The sequence below is a fragment of the Salvia hispanica genome, chromosome 6 (assembly GCF_023119035.1).
Source record: "Salvia hispanica cultivar TCC Black 2014 chromosome 6, UniMelb_Shisp_WGS_1.0, whole genome shotgun sequence".
Taxonomy (NCBI): domain Eukaryota; kingdom Viridiplantae; phylum Streptophyta; class Magnoliopsida; order Lamiales; family Lamiaceae; genus Salvia; species Salvia hispanica.
This window is the reverse complement of record NC_062970.1, coordinates 35,810,246-35,833,438: the sequence shown is the minus strand read 5'-3', so window position 1 is coordinate 35,833,438 and position 23,193 is coordinate 35,810,246. Positions and strand designations below refer to the sequence as shown.

Sequence of the window (23,193 nt, the reverse complement as noted above, 5' to 3'; positions counted from 1 at the left end):
CCTATCGTCCCCGTCTTGGTACCCTGAAATGCAAAAATGAAATTTTTACAATTTAATTTTGTTTTAAAGGGCGGATAATAATTTAGGGGAGAAGGGGGGAAAAAAGGTTGAGCCGGGGGTTTGGGGAAATGGTGCCGCCCTCAACTGGGCCCCCCGGTTTGGGCAGGTTTTTGTGGGGCAGATATTTGGAGGGAAAACTTTGGGGTCAAAGAGATTGGTCGGTAGACCACTCAAAAAACCCTTGGTTCTCTTTTTTAAGAGGTGGCAAGGAAAGGCTTTAAAGAGTTGCGACACGGGAAAATTGGGGGAAAAAAAAAGAATGTCGGGGTTGTTGGGGGAGGGGAATTTTTTTAATTCTGGGTAATTTTTGAAATTTTAAAGGGGGGGTTTTTTTTGAGTAGATTTTCGGGGGGGTCGGGGTTTTAAAGTTTTGGGGAGGAAAATTTTGGGAAAATTGGGGGATAAATACCCCCTTAAACCCCAAATTCCCCCCCTTCCCCCTTTCTCTTCTCAACCCGACTCGCCCTTCTGTCGTTCTATCGGCCGGCTGTTTCCGGGTTCCTTAAACCCAAAACCAGACAGGGGCGGCCTCTCGCCCCCATTCTTTGTTGGGGGTCCGCGTTTTCCCCCCGTGTTGGACGCCGATGTTGCCCCCAGTTTTGGGGTTTGGGAGCTCTCCCCCTGATTTCCGCTCGCTCTACCTCCCCCTTCCCCATTCGATTTGGTTGTTTTTTCCATTCTTCCCCCCCTCGGAAATTGGAGGTGGAAGCATTGTAAATTTTTTCCCCCTGGCCCCGTTGTGGGCCCTTTTCCGGATTTGGGGAGAATTTTGGGGGGTGGCGGCTTATTGTTTATTCGCCAGCCACACCTTGCTTTGATACCATCTTAAAGATGGTAATCGAGAGAGGCGGTGTATGGAAGATAAAACATGGTGGCAAATGTTGTAGAATAGAAAGGAATGTTATTGTATTTCTTGTTGTATAAATGAGTTACAGATACTCCCTTTATATAGGGGAATTACAACTCTAGAGAACACCTCAATCACTCTAGGAACTATCACATATTAATTGTCTCTAGGAAAAAACACTTATTTATTGTAATAGCACTTACCAAGTTATTGGTAATATGTACTAGCCGTTTGTAGCCTCTTTTTAACAGTAGATGCTGTCGTTGGTTAATCAAAAATTAAAGTATAACTCTAACCAGCTTCATACTGTAGGATTCAACAAAAATAAAAAAGAAAAAGAGAAGTTGAAATAAAAGGACAAAGAAACCAATTTACAAAATATACAGTCTTAGCACAGGTTCTGTTTCAGTTCTCATGGACCATATTTGTAGGCTCACTCAAAACATACTTGGGCAGCTCATACTTCGCACCTGCACCAACATTCAAAATCAAGATTCTGATGTACTATTTGAGAACCAAAATCAAGACCAAACCTCTCTCATCATAGCATATTGTCAAGTCGGGGTTTTGAACGATGACCCCCGCACTGTCCACGATTGCTTGTGCAAGGGTGGAGTCGGCTTCTGCTGCTGCTCGGAGCGCATCCCAGATTTCTGTCAAGAATGAGAAAAGACAGCAATCCTTATATACTTGGACAAATCTTCATTTATGATTTCAGAACAGTAGATTCTTTTCTTTCAAATGCCAGCAAACATCGATCATATGTTATTACTTACATATCCTTTTGCTTTCATATAAAAAAAATCGTACTTCTAAAAATCAAACCTTTACGGCCACCATAATGTGGAGAAGTGTCCCAGAACTCCTCACGCATCTATGTCAGTTGCTCTCGAGTTATTGGCTCTGAGTGCTTCCATGCTTTGGGTTTTCGTATCTTTTTTGACTCTAGAAGACAGACAATTACAGCTTTAGCGATAACTATCACAAGACAAGTATCTAACAGTGCCTCTAAGTTCAGACAGTTTAACGATTCAATGCACGTTTACATACTTATAGTTTACAAGAGTGGTCAAACACTGTATAAATCTGTGTAGACATAAACTATAGTATAAGTGAGTCATAGAAGATGATATCCATAGAGAAGATATGGAAAATACAATTATTTCTATTTTCACTTCTCTGTGGCTTCTGGTTTGCCCAATATTAAGGATTCAGCATCCAATTAATAGAAGGCGGAACAGAAAGAGAAGAGCTATAAATTCAGGGCTCATCTTCTCCAAGAAGAGATAGAATGGGGCTCATCATCTGGATTGGACAACAAGGTACATTTGCATCCTGACACAATTGAGTTCATTCGAAAGTTCCCCAGTATTCATAATAAGAACAATGTAACAGAAAATATCCCAACTCCAATCTCCAGCTAACATTTCCTCTATTACTTATACAATCAAGTGTAAGCCAGCACACTGGTGACAGCATGCCGATCCCACATTCATCAGCTGAACGACTTACATTGTTGCATAGCGACAGGGGATATAAAAGTTGACTATAGCTGCAACAAAGTTATGATACTTACAAAGTTACAAGCACCTGCTCAAGGCAACCAAAAAAAAATTACTCAAACTCTATCCTACTTAGATTCACCTTGCCACAGAAAACTCGATACTAGATGAATCAACTTTGTTCCAGAAAATAAGTCAAGCTACTTAATCATACATTCCCTTTTTCCGAGCATAAAAACCTCAGAGTGAAGCCTCTCACACTTTAATATTTCTGAGCCAGATTTCTTCACATTAAATGGAACAAAAACATCCAAAAAATCTCAATGTCAAATTCCTTATTCATGTAATCTCCCCTTATTTTTACGCAGTGGCTAGAAATATGTAACCAGTAATGATAGAATTTTCAAACAGCTCCATATATTGAACTATAAACGTAGGTTTAATACAGATCGATTCATTAAACGGAAAACCTAAATTGATAAACAATAGATATTGATAGAGAGGTAGCCACATTCATGGATCCCTAATAAAACACACCAATCACGCAAAATTTAATATTTCTCTGTAAAAATAATCAATCGATGGTAATCGAAATTCAAACAATTGGAAGTCGAAATTGAGTAAAAAAAGTACCAGTTCCTTTCTCCCGCGATCCAGCGCAACCCATTGCGTGCAATTACACGCAATCGGCGATCTCCTTACAGCTCAACTGATTCAGGTGCCAGCAGCTCGAGCTCGAAGATTGAATTCAATAACGATGCTAATACGTAGAGAGAGCGAGAAAGATTCCCCTCTCTCTGAGTCGAAACTGTGTGCTACTATGAGAGAGAGAAAGAGTGAATGATGTACATGTATTTGTGCGGAGAAGTTGAGAGTACGTCACTTTTCAACGACTCTGTAAAAATTTCTGGTAAATGGGCTTGATTGAAAATATTTCACTGATTTTGGGGTCAAAATCATTATAGAATGAAATAGTTAGGGAAAGCGGCAGAAACAAGTTCAGATATTAATAAATGTCTTCCAAACAATTAATTCGATTTTAGTTTCGTGAATGAAATATAGAAAATTTTGAAAATATTTCCAATAGTTAAATTACTAATATTTGTGAAGAGATTCAAAATATTGAGTTATCTTTAAAAATTACGGTAAATTAATACGATGCGTGTTCATTTAACTACTGTTGATATACTAAGGTGTCGATCGATTGTCTAACCGCGCGTACTGTGTAACAGATGTCCCATATGATTTTACATGTGTTGCGTTTAAACAATAAAAGAGTGATAACGAAGTCGCGTCTGTAATATAATCGGTTGAAATAGAAAAATTAAAATGTAATTAGTAGCTTATAATTAGTTTTAATTAGTTAGTTTAGTATTTATTCTCAGCCTATATATAAGGCCATGCATTGTATTTTATAGTCAACACTTTACATAATGTAGTCCATAAATGAATTTTCCCCTTTTCTCATATCTCTCTACCACGATTATTCATATTTTCAGTTTCTTCTTCTTCCTCTAATGGAGGCTTCTCCATTATCTCCAACCAATTCACCATTTTCAATATAATCTATACATAATAATGTCATCTAAAATGTATATTAACGAATAAGTAATTTTTTTCAATGAACTTAGCATGATAGAATTGAAATATTAAGTCACTTAGAATTGGTAATTATAAATTTAATTAAATATCAAACACAAGACACAACTTTAATCACATCGGTAGTTATTAGTTTGCTACATTTACAATCCACCAATACGTTTTAGATTTAGCTATAAAGTATGGTTATTAATAAGTAATCATAAACACTACTCCCGCCAACACATTTCAATGATATGAAATGTTTAAATATGCGTTCTTTATATGTGAAACATTAACACAAAAAAATGTACTGTATATTAACACTCGAAAGTAGAACAACACAGCACAAAAAATTAAAGTATATTAACCCGTTTCTTATGGAGCGAATTGGGCCGGCCCACATGTATTAGCCCGATTTCCAAATTAGATAATATCATGATTTTCTTTGGGTTATTGCATTACATCCCATAATTATCTATCGATTTTGATAAAAGCTAACTTACAAATTATATTTAAAGAAAAATGAAAATTTATAGAATCATAGTATATCATAAGTGTTGTGCCTCAAGACCACAGTAACTATATTAATGGGTACAATCAGCATCCAACACTGAAGAGGAGACAGTTGACTAAAAAATGCACAATATTTTGGTACGGAAAATTCGTTTTCGTTGTATTTTGAAATATTAAATCATATTTTAAATAAAGAATAGATTCTAGGCCAAAAATATTTAGTGCACTGCATGGATAAATACATAATACTAGGAGTAATAAATAGTGAAAGCGGGTAGAGAGGAAACTTTTTTCTCTACTTTAGTTATTTATATTACCAGTTTTTTAAAAATGACTGTGAAAAAGAAATGTCTCAAGTAACATGGGACAATTGAAGTAGAAGATCAGAAATAAAATATACTCCGTCTTGGAATTGTTCAGGGTAGAAATATGTAGGAGATGTACAAGACTCTTCTAGTTAGAGCCCCAAACAAAATTAAAGTATTTTGATGTATTAGCAAGAAGTAATTGTGAGTCTGTGATATTGGCAGAAGAAGACGTGAGATAGATGAGTAATGAGAGCATCTCTATCCGTGCTCTTAGCTAAAAGTACGGAAGTGGGCCTGGACCTACTTTTACTTCTTGTCTTTAGCTAAGAGCACAACACCCACATCCGTGCTCTTAGCTAAGGACAAGTTCAAGGGTCCCACCATTCTATTATTCAATTTAAATACTCCAATTATTAAAAACATTTCTACATTATAAAAATACATTAAAAAAATAAAAATTACATAATTAAAATCCTAAAAAATAAAAATTACATAATTAAAATCCTAAAAAATAAAAATTAAATAATTAAAATACTAAAAAATAAAAATACATAATTAAAAGAGATGAGAGAATGTAGATGATGATAGAATAGATGAGAATGTGATTTTTTTGTGTGTTGAAGTGTGGGTATTTATAGATGAAAATGTGAATTTTGGGGGAAAAAAATTGAAAAATAATTAAAAGTGGGAAGAAAATGGATATTTTTTTTTCGGGAAGTGGGAAAATATTTTTTTTATTTAAAATCAATTTTTTTAATTAATTTCGCATTTTAAAAAAAATTAAAAAACCAACGGCTATGTCGTTGGCGAATTAGGCGTCGCCACGTGTGCTGCTCAGCGGCACGGACGTGCTCTTAGCTAAGAGCAGCCCGTGCCGCTGGCACAGACGGACAAGCTCCATCAACGGACGGACGACACCGTGCTCAGCGGTACGGACGGACGAGCACCGTCCTCTTGACCGCTGCGGATGCTCTGAGTGAGAACTAATTAGACGATGAAAGATAGAAATTAGAGATATACAGTGACAATAATTAAAAATAACGTCAAACTCATGAATAATTGAATATAATTGGCAGTTCCGGAAAAAATAGTGTGAAGTTCGTGAAATTAATACTCTTCCTATTTAGCTTCGACTACTCTACTTATAGTAGTAGTACTATATCAATTCAAACTAAGAGCAATATAAAATGATTACAAAAAAACCGTTTCATCCACTTTGTTTAATTAATATATAGTGCAATAGGGAAGGGGCCCCTGCATTTCTCATTTTTCACAAAATTGATGGTTGTGGTAGTACTTATATTTGAATGTGAAAATGCTGTTGAATCTGTTTCAGGCCACCACCACCTAGAATTTTTATTACATACTCTTCTTACCCATCTCACTGCTCAGCCCCTACTCACATGTCACATATTAATGTAGGAAAAAATACAGTACTACTACTAGGTAGAAGTAACATATTTTGGGGTCATCAATCATTGCACATTTGATTTCAATGCTAGTAACAAATAATGTTTGCAGAGTGGCACTCACTGTAATCCTTGACTTGTTCTAATCTCATTCCATTTTTTGAACCCTATATTTCAGGCAACTGTCTGTCTTCTGACATCCCACAAACTTATCCTTTTGTTCTCTTGGATTCCTAGCTGTAGAATGGCTAGTGACGGAGATTCATGGAACAATGCTAATTCAATTGTGTTTTATATTTGTTACACTACAATAGTACCAATCAAGTTTAAGATGATGAGAATTAAAAGAAAAAAATATTGAAAGCATGACACCAACACACTCACACATGCAAATAAATCATTCATATTTCATACCACAGTCAAAATTATATTTATCGTTGTGTTTGGGCAATAATATGCCTGCAGAATTCACACCTTAAAGTCCACAAAATACGCCTCATATTCTGTAGCCCTGTTTATTCGGAGTTAAAGTTAGCAATTTTATGTGATGTCGTGTGAACTATCATTTCTATGGTGAATTTTGCATACCTCTGTCTCGACTTATTTATTTATTATTTTATTTTTACTAAATAGCTTAGCATATCCAAATCAATAAATCTAGGTGACCAAATTTTGTACAACAAAAAACTAGTTTATTTGAAAAAAATAGGTTTATTTATGCATTTAATTAAAATATATGGATGCATATATAGTACATGGAAAGTGCATAATATTATGGTCATATATTTATGATTTGTGTATAATTTTTTTTCTTTTTTGGAACCATAAATGTAATTAGTGCATACTTTAATTCAAATTTTAAAAACAATAGAAAGGAAATTCAAATATAAAAATAAAAAATGAGGTTAAAGGCTAATAAGTCGTATTAACTTGTTCACTTATTATATTTATTATTTTAATATACAATTAATACATCAAATTATTAATATAACCTTATTTTTTATTGTACAAAATTTGGTTGTTTAACATCACTTGCTATCCAAATTGTTAGTACAATATCATTTTATTAATTTTACTCATATGTCGAACCCAAAAAAACCAGTGGACAAACTTTACAATAGTTAGAATGATTCATAGGATCATCAGAAATTAAAGGTGACTGAGGTTTAAAAACAGTCATTTTAGATGTTATCCCATATTAAACTATAATTTGTCAAATTGACATATTTGAAAACTTTTCTACTGTCTGCAATGTAATTGGTATAGTAAAAAACAATAGTAATTTAAAAAACAGTGATATTTGGAACATATTATAATGACCTATATAATCTTAAATCTTAAAATTTAGAGGTGGAGGTGGATGGAATAATGAAATACACATCAAATAAAACACCAATTTGTTTAAGCTTTACCCATATTAGTTATGTAAATTAATTATGGTTCCACGTGATGTGTGTTTGCTTAACATTCAAGTTAAACTCAAACAAATTAGAAGTTCAATAAAGTGTCTGATCATGACTCCAAAAAATAAAATACAAGAAAGAGCAAAAAATTATTATGTTAGACTATATCTAGTGGTACACTAAAACTCAATACAAAGAAAACGCATGTTATTTTGTGTTTTTGAACAATCAATATCTATATTTGGATTTACATTATACTATATAAAAACGGAAATAATTTTTTGAACTTTGATTTATTGTATTTAAATCCAAATCTCTGGTTTTTTAGAAAAGTGGGAAAGGGGAGAAAGGAGGAGGAAGTTAGAACCAAAATTGTGAATATTTCCCTTCAATAATTTAGGTAGTACTATTATGTTTCTTCATTTCACTAAATTATACTTCCTCCGTTTCATAGTAGTGGAGACATTTTTTTTTGGCACGGAAATTAAGAAAAGTTGCGTAAATAAATTGAGTAAAGAAAGAATAAAGTAGGAAATGAAACAGGTAGAGAAATTAAGAGAGAATAAAGTAATAGAGAGTAAAGTAAGTTAAAAGAAATGTTTTGATTTTTACTAAGAAAAAAAGAAATGACTCCACTACTACAGAACTTACTAATGACAAAATGATTCTACTGTTATGGAACAGAGATGCTAGTATATGGTTATCGCCATGTATTTCACTTGTTTAATTAATTAGAATTTATTGTATCATTATAATAAGTAACTAAAATTTAATATTGTATGACGTATTTTCACCACCTATGCAACTATAATCTTTAAGCAAAATAATCATACTGCATTCAGTTAATATTTGTAATTCCTTATATATGAATATAATAAAAGTGAGAAATTATGGGAGTTGTAGTTAACAAAATTGAAAAGTAACCAAAAGTCCAAAACATTTAAAAGTTTAAATTAAAGACTACTGAATGGTGGGCCCACCCCTTTAAAAAATATGCTCAAGTTCATAATTCGTCGCTATATCATCTGCGCGCATGCAAATTGCCTCATTTATTTAATTTAAAATCTTCTTTCATATCTTCTTCTTGTCTCAAAAAGAGTCAAAACACTTGCCCTTCCTTTTCAAATTATTTCAAAAAAAAATTAAATTCGCATGCTCTGATCAAGTTAAAATTCTAATTTTGAAGAATTCATGGATTCAGCAATCCGATCATCCCCAACGAGAAGCAAATTCGCGAAAACATTTTCCAAATTAACTCATTCAAAAAAATCCACAAAAAGTCGCGCCGGAATTTGCATTCCGATCGCGCCGCAGAAGCTGCAATGCTGCGAGTCAAAGAAGTTCGGCGAAGAAGCGATGGCGGAGCTGCGAGACAGAGCTGCCATGGAAGCTTTCATCGCGAGGCTCTTCGCGGCGGTTTCCTCGGTGAAGGCGGCCTACGCCGCGCAGCAGATGGCGCAGCTTCCGTACGACGACGCGGCGGTGCAGTCAGCGGATCAAGCCGTCGTCGACGAGCTGCGCGCTATGTCGGAGCTGAAGCGCCAGTTTTTGAAGAATCAGATTGATTCGTCGCCGCCGCACGTGGTGGCGATGCTGGCGGAGATTCAGGAGCAGCAGTCGCTGATGAAGACGTACGAAATCACGATGAGGAAAATGCAGCGGGAAATTGATCTCAAATCGTCGCGGATTTCTTCGCTGAGCGAAAGTTTGAAAGAGATTAACCGGAATAATAGGTTATTGGAGAAGACGATTAGCGCAACCGGAAGTTTCTCAGTTCTCGAAACAGTGTCGTTCCATAGCTTAAGCATTAGTGATTTCGTCGTTGTGCATAAATACGCGTTGAGATCTGTGAGGCATTTTGCCAAACAGTTGATCCGCGAAATGGAATCCGCCAGCTGGAATATCGACGCCGCTGTCAACGCGATTCACAGCGGCGTTAAATTCAACAGAAAGGATCACAGAGGCTTAGTGTTCGAATCGTTTGTTTGCAGAGAGATTTTCAGCGGCTTCAACGATCCTCTCTTCGGAATCGAGAAAATCGATAATTCAGAGAAGCAGCGGCGCCGGATTTTCTTCTTCGAGGAGTTCACGAAATTGAGGTCGGTCTCTGTGAGTCATTTCGTCAAACACAACCCGAGCTCGATGTTCGGAAATTTTTTGAAATCTAAGTATCTTAACTTGGTACATCCGAAGATGGAATTCTCGTTTTTCGGCAATTTAAACCAGAGGAAGATGGTGAACGGCGGGGATTTGCCGGAAACGGAGTTGTTCAAGATGTTTGGTGAAATGTCGAGAAGAGTTTGGCTACTTCATTGTTTGGCATTTTCGTTTGGGTGTGAAGTTGGGGTTTTTGAAGCGGAGAGAAATTCGAGATTTTCGGAGGTGTATATGGAAAATGTGTTCGCGGCGGCAGTTGGTGATTTGAGGGTGGCGTTTACGGTGGTGCCCGGGTTTCGGTTTGGGCACACGGTAGTGCAAACCCAGGTGTATTTAGTCCCGGGGAAATGCTAAGTTGTAAAATCTAGGCCATTAATTTACTTTTGTTTAGGCCGGTAAAAATATTTTGATTTTGTGCAATTCTTTTTAAACACTCTTCTATAGTCGGTGTGCACTATTTATTTTTTTAGTATTACTACATGGACTATCCGGCATTAAATGTTTACACCTAAAAAGGGAAAAGTGAGTTTTTTTGCTATGTTTTATTTTATTAATACTAGTGTTAACACCTGTGCTATGTACAGGATAAAGAATAAGACGAAAGATTTTTAAATTATGAAGATATATTAACTTAAATAAAGAATATGGAGTAAATAAGTATAAAAATATATTTAGAACTAATCAAAATATGTATTTGTAATATTATAAACAACAACAAAAAAATATTTGTACAATTGTACTTCTCTCAAGTCACTCTCAATGAAACATTTCATATTATCACACCATTAATTATATTTTATTTTAATATTTGATATGAGTGTAGTATAAAATAAAAGAAATAACAAAAGAGGAGATGTGTGGATAAAATAGAATAAGTCATACAAATAAAGAAAAATGGAATACCACTATTTACAAAAGAATTAAAAAAAAAGCAAACTATTTGAACGAATAAATAGTTCACCAGTTTCGATTAACAAAATCAACTCAATTATAAATATGTGTACTTCTAGTAATTCAAATATAAATATATTTATAAATTATATATATTGAATATAAATATACATTTATAAGTAATTTCAACATATTTAATTAAACTAATATATTATATATAAAATTGTATATTCCTATACACAACAACAATTAATGTAATGTAATATTGTTCTTTGTTTGATACAGATATTAATTTAGTTTCATTTAATATCATTATTTATTGGTGTTTCATAATTACTTAGTTTAGCCATTTGAATTCAATATAAACATATTTCAAAATTATGAGAAGTAAAAAGAATAGAAATATGAGTAAATAAGAAACAATTCAATCTATACAACACTTAATATAATTACACTATGATTTAGATTCCTATGCAATCTAAGTATAGAACAATTAAATGGAGTGAGGCACGTTATAATTTTTTTTATCTAACCTTTTGCAATATATTTTTCTTAGTTATTTATGTTTAATTAAATAAAATATGGGTTATAAATTAGTTAGTATTTGTACTTGGACATGCAGAACGAATTCGTATGAGTATGCTTCCTATACGTCTAAATAAAAGTAAATTAAATAATTTATAGCCCAAACAATGTGCCCAACAACTAAATAGGCGTGAAACTCTATTATTTCAAAATCACGTTTAAGAGTAGATAGGGCAGCGGCGCCTCTGTCACTATTGGTCTCACTGTTCTCCGCTGGCAGTGGCGTTGTCGGCCGCCCATCGTATCTCTTTCTCTTCTTCTCGCGGTTCCACCTCTCGGCCACCGGCGTGAGGACTCCTCCACGCTACCCAACCGACGTCGCTGGTCATCAGCCCCTCTCTCTCTCGTAACTCTACTAAATTATAATTTTATGATATATAAAATATAGCACTGAAATTAAACTCTATTCGATTGAAAAGATTATCAAATTTCCAAAATTATATACTACTAAAATCTAAATCATAGAATCTAACATAAGCCCAATAGCCCAAATAACAACAAAAACCAATACTCATCAAACTCTAATAAATGACTATGGTTTTAACTGGGTTCCATATTTCATTTCCTTCTCTCTCGCCGCCTCCCCTCACCCGCCTGCACAGCCGCGTCTCCTGCGAGCGATCTCGGCGCTTCCCTCCCTTCCCTCCTTCCCTCATTTCCTTTTCTCTTCCCTCTAATCGGTGGAACAGCTGAACGCCGCCGCCGGACACCACCTCAGTTCCGCATACCCACTAAACACCAGTCTCTCGCTCGCTGCCTCTCTCCCTAGCCGCCTTGCTGCCTTCCTCCCTAGCCTGCACAGTCGCGTTGCCGGCGAGCGACGCCGGCGCTTCCTCTATCTCTTTCCTCTCTTCTCACCTTTCTCTCTCATCTCTCTCTCTCTTTTTTACGCCACAGCCACTGCTGCGGTCTGCTTCGACGCCGACGATGATAGTTGTGACTTGGAGCTGTCGCCGACTGCAATAAAAAAACCAGACAATTAGTCTTCTAAAATGGAGATTCAATTAAGGTGTGGGCATATATTATTGTTTATTCTTATTTGAGAAGCCATTATTGCTCAATAGAAGTTGCCTTTTTTCTATCCAATGGTTGTCAATTTTCAAAATGATCAAAAGGATATGCAAAATAACTTTACATTTTCCATCCAAAAAGGATAAAATTGTCTTTTCACCAAAAGCAGTATTTCTTTGGGTGTATGATTGTATATTATGGGTTTTCGAAAAGCCCAATACAAGCCTACTTGAAAGCCCAACTTGGTGGTCAAACCATTGTATGTATGCCCATCATGATTTTCCGCATATTAAATACTCCATCATCTGCTATAAGCAGTGATATTTGAAATTTTATATTTTTCACTACTTTTGAACTTTTATTTTTTAAAAAATTTTATATCTTAAAAGCTAGCATTTTATGCAAGTTTGCCTTTAAAGTCAAAGTATGCAATTTATTATACTATTATTTTTTCCTTCTCTTTTTTTCAATTTTATTTATTTTGTTAACTTTTGTTTATTAAATAGTAGTAATTGGCAATCGGACCGATATTAAAATCGCATGTTGTATATTACAGGGAGTCATATTAGATAAAGTATGAAATATTCCAAAAAATATAAATCTTGTAGAAAGGCTAAACAAGCGGAGAGAAATAACTAAATTGCATGGAAACAGATGGGAAAGAGAGAAAAATAATAATAAATTTAAGGGAAAAGATAAACGTACATAAATTCTATGTAGATAATACCCTTAATTTTTTAATTGGACCAAACCAGTTTTATTTAAACTGGTTTATTATTATTTATATTTATTACTTACTAAATTACCCCTTATTATATTTTATCTTAATTAAATTAGTTTTGATATTTAAATATCACATCCAAGTAAATCGATCATATCTTATTTTCCAAATCCATCATATATACATTTGCTCATAATACTCCCCTCCATGTCAAACTTTTTTAAAAAAATCATTTTTTCTTTCTTCGCAGTTTTATGATAGTGTCATTTTTTTCATAGTCTTCAAACTTTTTTTTTTCAGTCATTTCTCCCAATTTAATGCTCTAATTATTTCTTCTTGCTTGCATATTTTTGTGAATTAATTTTCATTGGCACCAATAATTCTAGTCATTTATTGATGCATATTTATCAATTAGTTACGAAAACTCAACACCAATTAATAATGCTTTATACTCCCTCCGTTCCATAGTAATAGGCGCATTTTTTCATTTCCGTCCGTTCCATAGTAATAGAGTCATTTTTTCTTTTTAGTAAAAATCAACACATTTTTCCACACCTACTTTGCTCTCTCTTACTTTTTTCTCTGTTCATCTCTCTACTTTTTTTCATTTTCCACTTTATTCTCTCTTTACTTAACTTACCTAATACAATTTTTCTTAATCTCCGTGTCGAAAAGTTTTGCCTCCATTACTATGGAACGGGGGGAGTACAATTTTTGAGTCAATTGAGATATCAGTTTTTATAAAGAAAAAGCTTCAGAGACGTAAGTTAAAATATATATATATATATATATATATATATATATATATATATATATATAGGGACGTGTTCAGATCAATAAGTGTAATTCTGTAAAAATTAAAACAAATCTCAGTCATTGGATCTTGTAATGTAACCGTTAGATTAATGCCACGTGTCATCTAGTAATGTAGATTGCTAGTCAAATAATGTAACTTAGCTAATAATGTACTATTTTAGTACAATAATGTAGCATTTTAGTCTAATAATGATAATGTAGCATTTTGGACTAATAATGTAACTTATCACATCCATCCAATCTCAGGATCCAAGGGCTGAGATTTGTTTTGATTTTTAACAGAATTTCACTTATTGACCATAATGCGCCCATATATATATATATATATATATATATACTTCAAAACAAAAATGAAGAGAAGAAACAACGAAAAAAGGAAAGAAAAAATAGAAAAATAATATGCTGATATGAGAAGGGATTTATCATTTATAAACCGAAAACAGCTACAAATAAGTAATCTAAAAGATATGTTCATAAACTCAAATAATACTTCTATTTACAATTAATTAAACTTTTCCTAAAAACAAAGAAGATATTTTATTTCCTCTTATTTATAAATGGGGTTTCTTTAAATATAATACAAATATATTTTTAATAAATATGACTGTTTAATACTCCCTCCATTTTTTTTTAAAATAGCAACTCTTTCTATTTTAGTCCGTTCTTTAAAAATAACAACTTTCAAATTTTCTATTTTAGGAAATCTTTACACCCCTATGCATCAATTTATTTATCACTTATACCACTACAATTAACAATTTAAAGTAGACTCCGTCATCCACTAACATTAATTTCATTACTTTTTTCTCTCCTTATCTCTTACTTTACCAATTTTTCTCCTTCTCTCTCTTACTTTATCAAGCCGTTTCAAACCTCTCTATTTTTAAAAAATGGAGAGAGTAATAAATACTATGATTTTAATTGCATAATATCAAATATGCTTTTATTTAAATAAAATAAGACTTTTTTAATTAGCAAAAATTATAATTGCATGCGCTATTAAAAGATTTTACAGAATCTTATTTAATTTTAGAAAAAAGAATATTTACATCTAATCAAAGTCTCATTTACAAATTAGTCTTATTATCATATTTTATTTTAAGAAAATTTTATTTAATTACAAAAAATATTAAGTTTTTTTTTTTTAATCCAGAAAGTCTTATTTGTTCTAACTCTTCAAATCAAAATGTTTGAGGCGATTCATCAAATACTTTCATGTAGGCAGAAGATTTACATAGTCCCGTAAATTATTATCAAATTTCGAAATTAATTTTTTTTCCAACAAAAAATAAGGATACACTTTGCATAAACACACAATAAAGTTGAAAAAAAAAGTAAATATCCCATTGGCCGGTTTGAACCCACGCCTCTCCTCTTTAATACGTAGAGAAGACTAATCATATGAATTGGTTGGAGGTTGATCTACATATATTATGACGATATTTTCAGGGGCACTCTATACTATTTGGCTCGCAATAAATAATTGATTAAAATTGATGAACAATATCACATTACAAGCTGGAACTCACTAAAATTTATTAAATTAGCTTTGAATCATATTTAATTTATTTATTTATTAATAAATAATTTTAATAGTAATATTTAAAACATAAGAAATACTAGTATGTTAATATAATTGTGATTAAGAAATAAGAATTTAATATATTTCGTTTGATGATATAGACTTTTGCATAACAATTGGCATAAATATTAATTAGTTTAAAGTATTTTAATTAATTAAAATTATATGGAATATTATTTTGTTATGTATATTATTTTATTATATTTATTTCGTAGATATATTATTTATTTTGTAGTATGTTTAAATAATTCTATTTTTATCATTTATTTTGCATTTAATTCTATGTACCAAAATAAACATTTAAAATATTATGAGATCTATATTTATTCTTTAATTATATATGTGGTAGTATAAAATGCAAACTTCATCTTTCGAACAAACTCCAAACTATGATCTGAACCGTTATATTTCAAGATATGATGTCAACCGATGACAAATAATGTCAACAGAAAAAGTCAACACAACGTCAATCGGTTGACAATCTTGACGTTGCATTGCTACTTTCTGTTGACATTATATTATCATCTGATGACATCAAATCTTTAAATTTGACGGTACAAATAATACTTTTATACTTATTATTTAAATTAAAACCAATTTTATTGATAACTTATACTCAATTATTAATTTTAATTAGTGTCAATTTAATTAAAATCAAATCTTGAAATCTAAAAATATTTTATTTATTTAAAAAAAATTAATTATAACAAGAAAATAGATTCAATTAATATTATTTAATTTTTTATATATTTTTTATATGAATAATATGTATATCAGTATATGCAATTTAATACTGAATGTTTTAAGGTAGACGTTACCTAATTATATACTTCATGGTTAAATATGTGTCCCATATAAGACTAGATTTGTGGTTCACTTTATACTTAAACATATACGTTACTCCATTGTTTTATTCTAAGTATATCTTTGATGGAAATTTTAATATATTTGACTTTCAATGTTATCTATATTGTAGTCTAATTCTAGTTGTCGTGATCAATAGACATTAGTGCTACATGAATATTATTATTAATACTATTTTTATTAAATATATTAAATTTATAGATATTTATGTCGCCCCCCTCCCCTAAGGATACATGATAGAAACTAGAGATGTACATACCATGATTGTTATTATTAGTGCTGGCGTTGATACACCATAATAAAATTCAATATATTTGATAAAAAAATGAATCAAAGGATCGAATTTAAAAAATAAAAAGTATAATTTTATTATTAAATTTTAATATTAATACTTTATTACTTTTAATAAATTTAACTTTATTAAAGTCAACAAATATTTATTCTATTAATTATGCATATATGTATTATCATGATAATAAAAAAAGTTCAAAAATGAACTACAATAAAAGTCCACTAGTTCTTTGAATTTAATTAGAACTCGCACTCCGGAAGGGATCACCTCCTACATTATATTCTACATTTGCTAATACACCATTATAAAGTGGACATGTAGAACCCATAATTATAGTAGAATCTATTTTCAATACAACCTCTCCCATATTTCCTCCCTTTACCATTTTTAATTTAAATGCGTTAACTCTTTTTATAAATAATTGTATTAGTTAATTAGCGTTTCTATATTTTTTATTACGAAGAGAATTATGCTTATTACGAGATCAATTTATGAATTATGAATCTATTTAAACCTAATTAATTAGCCACATACACTTATGATAATGTGAAAATACACTTATTTATACACGAATGCGTTCTTCTTTGCAAAGAAAATAATGTGAAAAGTTATGATATATATACAGTCTAAACAACTTAAAGCACATGAATTTTAGAGTGAAAAATAATCACAACAAAATTTTAAATTTTGAATAAGCCATGCAATATTTGTTATTTTTATATGAATCATTTATATCGTGGAATTTGTTTCAATAAAATATGAAAAATTAAGAAAATAATAAAAGAAATTATTTTGAAACAATCACTAAAAACTTATATTGCCATTTTATATTTTAAAATAATCAAAATACTTATATTATACGTCATCGGTATTTAGCATGTGGTATATCATAACTATAAAATTATGGAGAATAAATCATTTGGCTTAAGTAGAAATCTTAATAATAAATTAGTTCAGAATAAGTAGCAATGTGATATTATTAGTATTTTTAAAAAATGAGATAACACAATTACTTTGATTAAAATAGTAGAAATAGAAAACAAAGAAGAGAAAGTGACGGAAAGGCTAAAAAGATTATGTTAGAAATAGATTTTCTTTCCCTCAATATAAATCCACATGTCCACTTTATAGTGGTGTATTAGCAAATGTAGTATATAGTGTTGGAGGTGATCCATTCCGCTTAGTTCAGAATAAGTAGCAATGTGATATTATTAGTATTTTTAAAAAATGAGATAACACAATTACTTTGATTAAAATAGTAGAAATAGAAAACAAAGAAGAGAAAGTGACGGAAAGGCTAAAAAGATTATGTTAGAAATAGATTTTCTTTCCCTCAATATAAATCCACATGTCCACTTTATAGTGGTGTATTAGCAAATGTAGTATATAGTGTTGGAGGTGATCCATTCCGCTTTCCCTCGCACTATGTTTATAACAATTAAGGAAACACATATAGGATACAGTTACTTCTATTCCCTATATACATTTAATTGAACCTATAAATTAAACAAAATAAAATAATTTAAAAATATCACATATCGTAATTAGATATTATAAGTATAGAAAACATACAAACAATATTTATAACATAATTATAATTTAGAATTTTTTAGTATTTTATAAGTTGAATTAAAATTTATGGTGTATTTTAATCTACTCGGTATAAAATTAATTTAATCAATATCACAATTATAATTTGTAAGTATTTTAAATTAGAAGTTCGAATATATTTTATAATATTGTAAATTTGTAACATCATATAATAAAAAAGAAAAGAACATTTGCACCATGCGATTTCATACTCTATTCTTGCATTTTAAAACACGGGATTTCAATCCATAAAAGATACTAGGAAGTTGATTAATAAATCAAAAAAATATGGGAGAGAGAGGAGAGGTGAAAACTGCATACACTATTTTGGAGCAAAACGTGGAAGAGAGATAGAGAGAGAAATGCCATTTTTTCAGCAACAGATTTTAAAGGATATATCAGTAATATACTAATTTGTTTAAATAATACTACCTCCGTCCACAAAAATTCGTCCCGGTTTGACCGGGCACAAGTTTTAAGAAATGTAATGGAAAGTGAGTTGAAAAAGTTAGTGGATTGTGGGTCCTACTTTTATATATTAGTTTTATAATAGAGTGAACTACATAAATGGTACCTGATCTTTCACTTTCGCACGCAAATGATACCTGATCTTTATTTTATATCGTTTTTGGTACTCAGTGACAAAAATAACCCTAGGTACCAAACTTGTGATTATTTTATTATGGAGGATATTTTTATAAATTTCCATTAAATAGTATACCAAACATGTGATTATTTTCATTTCTTATTTCTTTTTTTCTTCTTTAATTTCTCATTTTTTCGTTTTTCTTCATTTTCTTCTTTCTTTTTAGTATTTTATCTTCCTTTTTTCTTTCTTTTTCTCTTTAGTTTATGTTTTCTCTTTTTTCTTCTCTTCTTTTTCTTCTTACTTTTTAGTGTTTTATACATACATCTAATTGCATTCATAATATAAATCAAGAACAAAACACCTATTTAAATTAATTATTTAAAATATTTAAATCAATTAAATATTTTATTAAATTATTTTATACTCATTTTATGGTTGAAACACCTAACTGAAAATATTCAACTCTTAATATCATTATATTACAATTCACAATTTTAAAATTTAAAATTTAAATTTTTATCAAGACTATATTGATTAGTTATTAATTTAATATAAATAATAATAATAATTATTATTATTATATAATATTGTGTGATTCATAATTTAAATAATTATGTTATTATTTATTAATTATAACTAGTTTTTAGTATTATAACAATAATATTATTACAATAATTAAATATAATTATAACTATAAGTATAATTAAGTATATTTGAATGATATTAAAAAATAAATTAATTATTAATTTATAACATCAAAAATAATATTGATTAATAAAAATAGTATAAAAAGTGAAAGAATGAGAGAAGAAATTATAATATCACTTTTGGTACTTAGTTTTGTATGCCCAAAATAACCTTAATGATACAAATGGAAATATGTATTTGTTTAGAGGGCATTTTGGGGTCAAAATTGCATTAGGTACCAAAAATGTGATTTATAGGTACCAAAAACGATATAAAATAAAGATCAGGTACCATTTACGTAGTTCACTCTTTATAATAAAATGTGAGTAGGAATGAGTTAGTGGAATATGGGGTCCACTACCAAAAATGGTAAAAGTAAAATAGGACAAATTTTGGGGGACGAACGGAAATGGAAAAATGGGACAAATTTTCGTGGACGGAGGTAGTAATTAAAATTATGAACCGTTTCAATTAGAGGTGGCCAAACCAAACCGGACCGCCGGTTTCCAACCGGCGGTTCGGAACCGGAACCGGAACCGGACGATTCCGGTTCGAAATCCGGTTACGGTTACGATTACGGGCCGGTTACGGTTCAAAAAATAAGCAACCAGAACCGGCGGTTAACCGCCGGTTAACCGGGAATATGTAGTCGTTCGCCGGTAGGTTCGTAGGGTTGCAGGCGTAGGTCTGAAAAAGGACGGTTAACCGCCGGTTCGTGTCAGAAAACCAGTTTTAATTTTGCTTATGATGACCCCGATGCTCAATCACAATTAGCCGACTTATACGGCTACGGCACAGGCTCAAGCTCAAGGCACACCTCAATGGGATCGGTAAGCGAGTTAGATTTTTATTTGGAAGCACGCCACCATACTTTTAGTGATGCAGGTCCTACACCCGCCCAAATCGACGTCCTAGAGTGGTGGGGAACACACGAGAAAGATTATCCCATACTTGCGTCAATGGCTAAGGAGATCTTTGCAGTCCCGGCTTCCACCGTTGCCGTCGAGTCCGCTTTCAGTGTTGGAGCATGTGTCTTGGACGTGAGAAGAAGCAAACTCTCCGCGAGAAATATGGAAGCTGTGATGTTACTTGATGATTGGGGAAAAGCTGCAAAGAGAGCGCAAGAACCAGATTGGGATGCTCGTGAAGAGAGTGAAGAAACCTTCACCGACACCGAGGATGAAGGTGAAGAATGAAGGCCCAGAGACGAAGCCAGAAACTTTACGTCGGGGGGCCCGAGGCTTAGGTATTTTTTAGTGTTGGCATCGTCGAAATTTTTTTTAGCATCAGCAATGGAGAATTGCAAAAGATATAGTAGATGAATAATGGGAGGAAAAAAAAAAGAATGCATAATAGAAATTAGAATTATGCTAGTACTATATGTGCTTATTATCCTTATAAAACAAGGTGCAAGTAAATTAGAGTAATATAAAACTAAAAGTTGGATATATGCAAATAAAATAGCAGTTAGAGTAAAACTATTAGATATAAAAGTGTAAGAAAATAAAATAAGGATATATTTTTTTTTTATAGGTAGAAGGATTTGAACTTGGAAACAAAAAAATATACTGTAATTAAGAAACTAAAACAAATTCTTGGAAGTAAAAGTGTAAAAATAATGATTTGTTACTTAATGAATTGAATTTTGGGAACATTAAACAAACTCCTAGATATAAGAGTGTAAAAAATAAAGCAAAGAAAAAAAAATGAATTTTAGGCTCAAGGGGGGGTCAACTTGGGAGCATAAACATGCAAGTAAATTGTGCAAAGGATACAAAAATGAACAATTTGCTGGCTTAGGGATTCGAACTCGGGTAGTGCAAGAACAATGACTTGGGCTAAAACCAACTGAGCTAATCTTTATCTTTGTAATACTAGTATATATATAATAATAATTGTATAAGCTGGGGGGCCCAGTGGCCCACCAGGCCCCATAGTGGCTTCGTCACTGTGAAGGCCAACCGTCGTCAACCGTCAACCAACAAGGTAAGCAAGGTAAGAGAACTACGTGGACTTTGATTCCATAATGCAATTGAGCATTAAGGATACGTAGGCACCTCAACTTAAATTTTAAATTTAAGTTGAGCTCAAGTCCTTTTCCTTTTATTTCTTTTTTTTTCTTAATTGTTTCAACTTTACTTTTAATATGTTTTTTGTAAATTGTAATTTTGTACTTATTTAAATTTTAAATTCAAGTGTATAGTTGTATTGTTGTATTTTGTAACTTGTAAGTTGTAAGTTGTAACTTGTAATTGTATTGTAGAAATTTACATTCAAATTTTCAAATCAATAAAATTGCAATTATTTATCGTTATCAATTATCTTTGGATTTTACTATAAAATTTAAAAGTTATAACTATAAAATTTAAAAAAATAAAATAAAAATTGAACCGGAACCGAACCGGAATCGGCCCGGAACCGGAACCGCTGAAAAACCGGCGGTTATAAACCGGAACCGGAACCGGAACCGGCGGTTAAACCGGAACCGGATAACCGGTATCCGGACCAGTTACGGTTCCACCAATCGACGAACCGGAACCGCTGGTTTCGAACCGGAACCGGCGGTTTTTGAACCGTGGCCACGTCTAGACTTTCAATATGTGAAATGTCTAAAAAATCCAACTATGTACGTAGAAATTATCTACGTTTATCACTGTTCTAAATTTAATGACTAAAATAGCTGTTAAATCAGAAAAGGTGACAAAAAACCCGAAAATAGTGGAAAATTATTTTAAATGTGCTTAAGTTTTTGTCTAAAAATTTCTGATGATATCATTTTTACTGGGTACCGGAAAATACAAATTAAACGTGACTTTTTTTTTAGTTCGCTAATCGAATAATTATATCTAGAAAGCTCAATAATATATTATCGGAACCATATGCAATTTTTAAAATGCATTTAATTTGTGATAATATTGAAAAATCCTACTATTTGAGGCACCCAGTAAATAAATCTGAAATGTTTTTCTGTCGGTTGTGACGGTGTTCTACAATAAAATCTTAGTTTATTTGTCCAAGTTAATAATTAGTGCCAGTAAATTAAAAATATTCTATGCAAGCATTAGATATTAATTTTCTCTGATAGAATATAAAGTGGAAGAAATTAAATCAAATAATATATTCAATTAAGTTTGACAGATTGGAATTAAGACAACTATTATTTTCAATGATTCACCTACTACTAAGTCAAATTTTCCCTTTTATGAACGATATATGTGTCAGGCACATATGTGACTAAAAATTCTATAATTGATGGATAAAATTTCAAAGGGATATTGGTTCAAAAAAAAAAGGTGAACTTTAGTCGAATTTTAGTATTTTTTATGAATTTTAATATTGATCTAAAATATCACAAATTCTATATTTTGTTTGTTATTTTTCAATCAAATCTAAACAATATATCTTTGGTCAAAATCTTATTCAACGTGGGCAATTATGAAATGTTTATGATATTTTAAATTATTTTTTAAGTTCGTGACAAGTAGGACGAAAAATTATGTAGAAAACCACGTTGATTTAGTAGTGCCAAGTAGGATAAAAAATGCACGGAAGTTGGTCGGATACGGTGTTTGACCTGCCATGTGAAATAACAAACAAAATGTAAAGTTTGTGATATTTTAGACTAATTTTAAAATTAGTAGAAAATACCAAATTTTGGCCAAAATTAATGATTTTAATGACAAATAACTCAATTTCAAACGTACACCAGTCTCATCAATTATTTTATAGAAATATTATTATTCAAAAAATCGTCAACCAATTGGATTTTTATTTTAAAAAATTAT

General features: G+C 31.5%; 2 protein-coding genes across 3 annotated transcripts; one reads left to right on the top strand and one right to left on the bottom strand.

The window, feature by feature from the left end:
* Nucleotides 1-1,174: 1,174 nt before the first annotated feature.
* On the bottom strand, nt 1,175-3,275 carry LOC125193162 (ubiquitin domain-containing protein 2-like). Of its 2 annotated transcripts, XM_048090912.1 has the most exons (5): nt 3,043-3,275; nt 2,484-2,497; nt 1,733-1,852; nt 1,441-1,560; nt 1,175-1,377 (listed from the first exon to the last, which is right to left on the bottom strand). In XM_048090912.1, the coding sequence occupies exons 3-5, from the start codon at nt 1,779-1,781 to the stop codon at nt 1,313-1,315; spliced, it is 234 nt and encodes a 77-aa protein (XP_047946869.1). In that variant the 5' UTR covers nt 1,782-1,852; nt 2,484-2,497; nt 3,043-3,275; the 3' UTR covers nt 1,175-1,312. The 2 variants fall into 2 exon arrangements, with proteins under 2 accessions (XP_047946869.1, XP_047946868.1); XM_048090911.1 differs by lacking the exon at nt 2,484-2,497 and having other exon boundaries at nt 3,043-3,273.
* A 5,445-nt stretch (nt 3,276-8,720) lies between these two features.
* LOC125197098 (protein GRAVITROPIC IN THE LIGHT 1-like) lies at nt 8,721-10,221 on the top strand. Its single transcript, XM_048095801.1, has one exon. It carries the CDS (start codon nt 8,815-8,817, stop codon nt 10,132-10,134), a length of 1,320 nt encoding a protein of 439 aa, XP_047951758.1. The 5' UTR covers nt 8,721-8,814; the 3' UTR covers nt 10,135-10,221.
* The last annotated feature ends 12,972 nt before the right edge of the window (nt 10,222-23,193 follow it).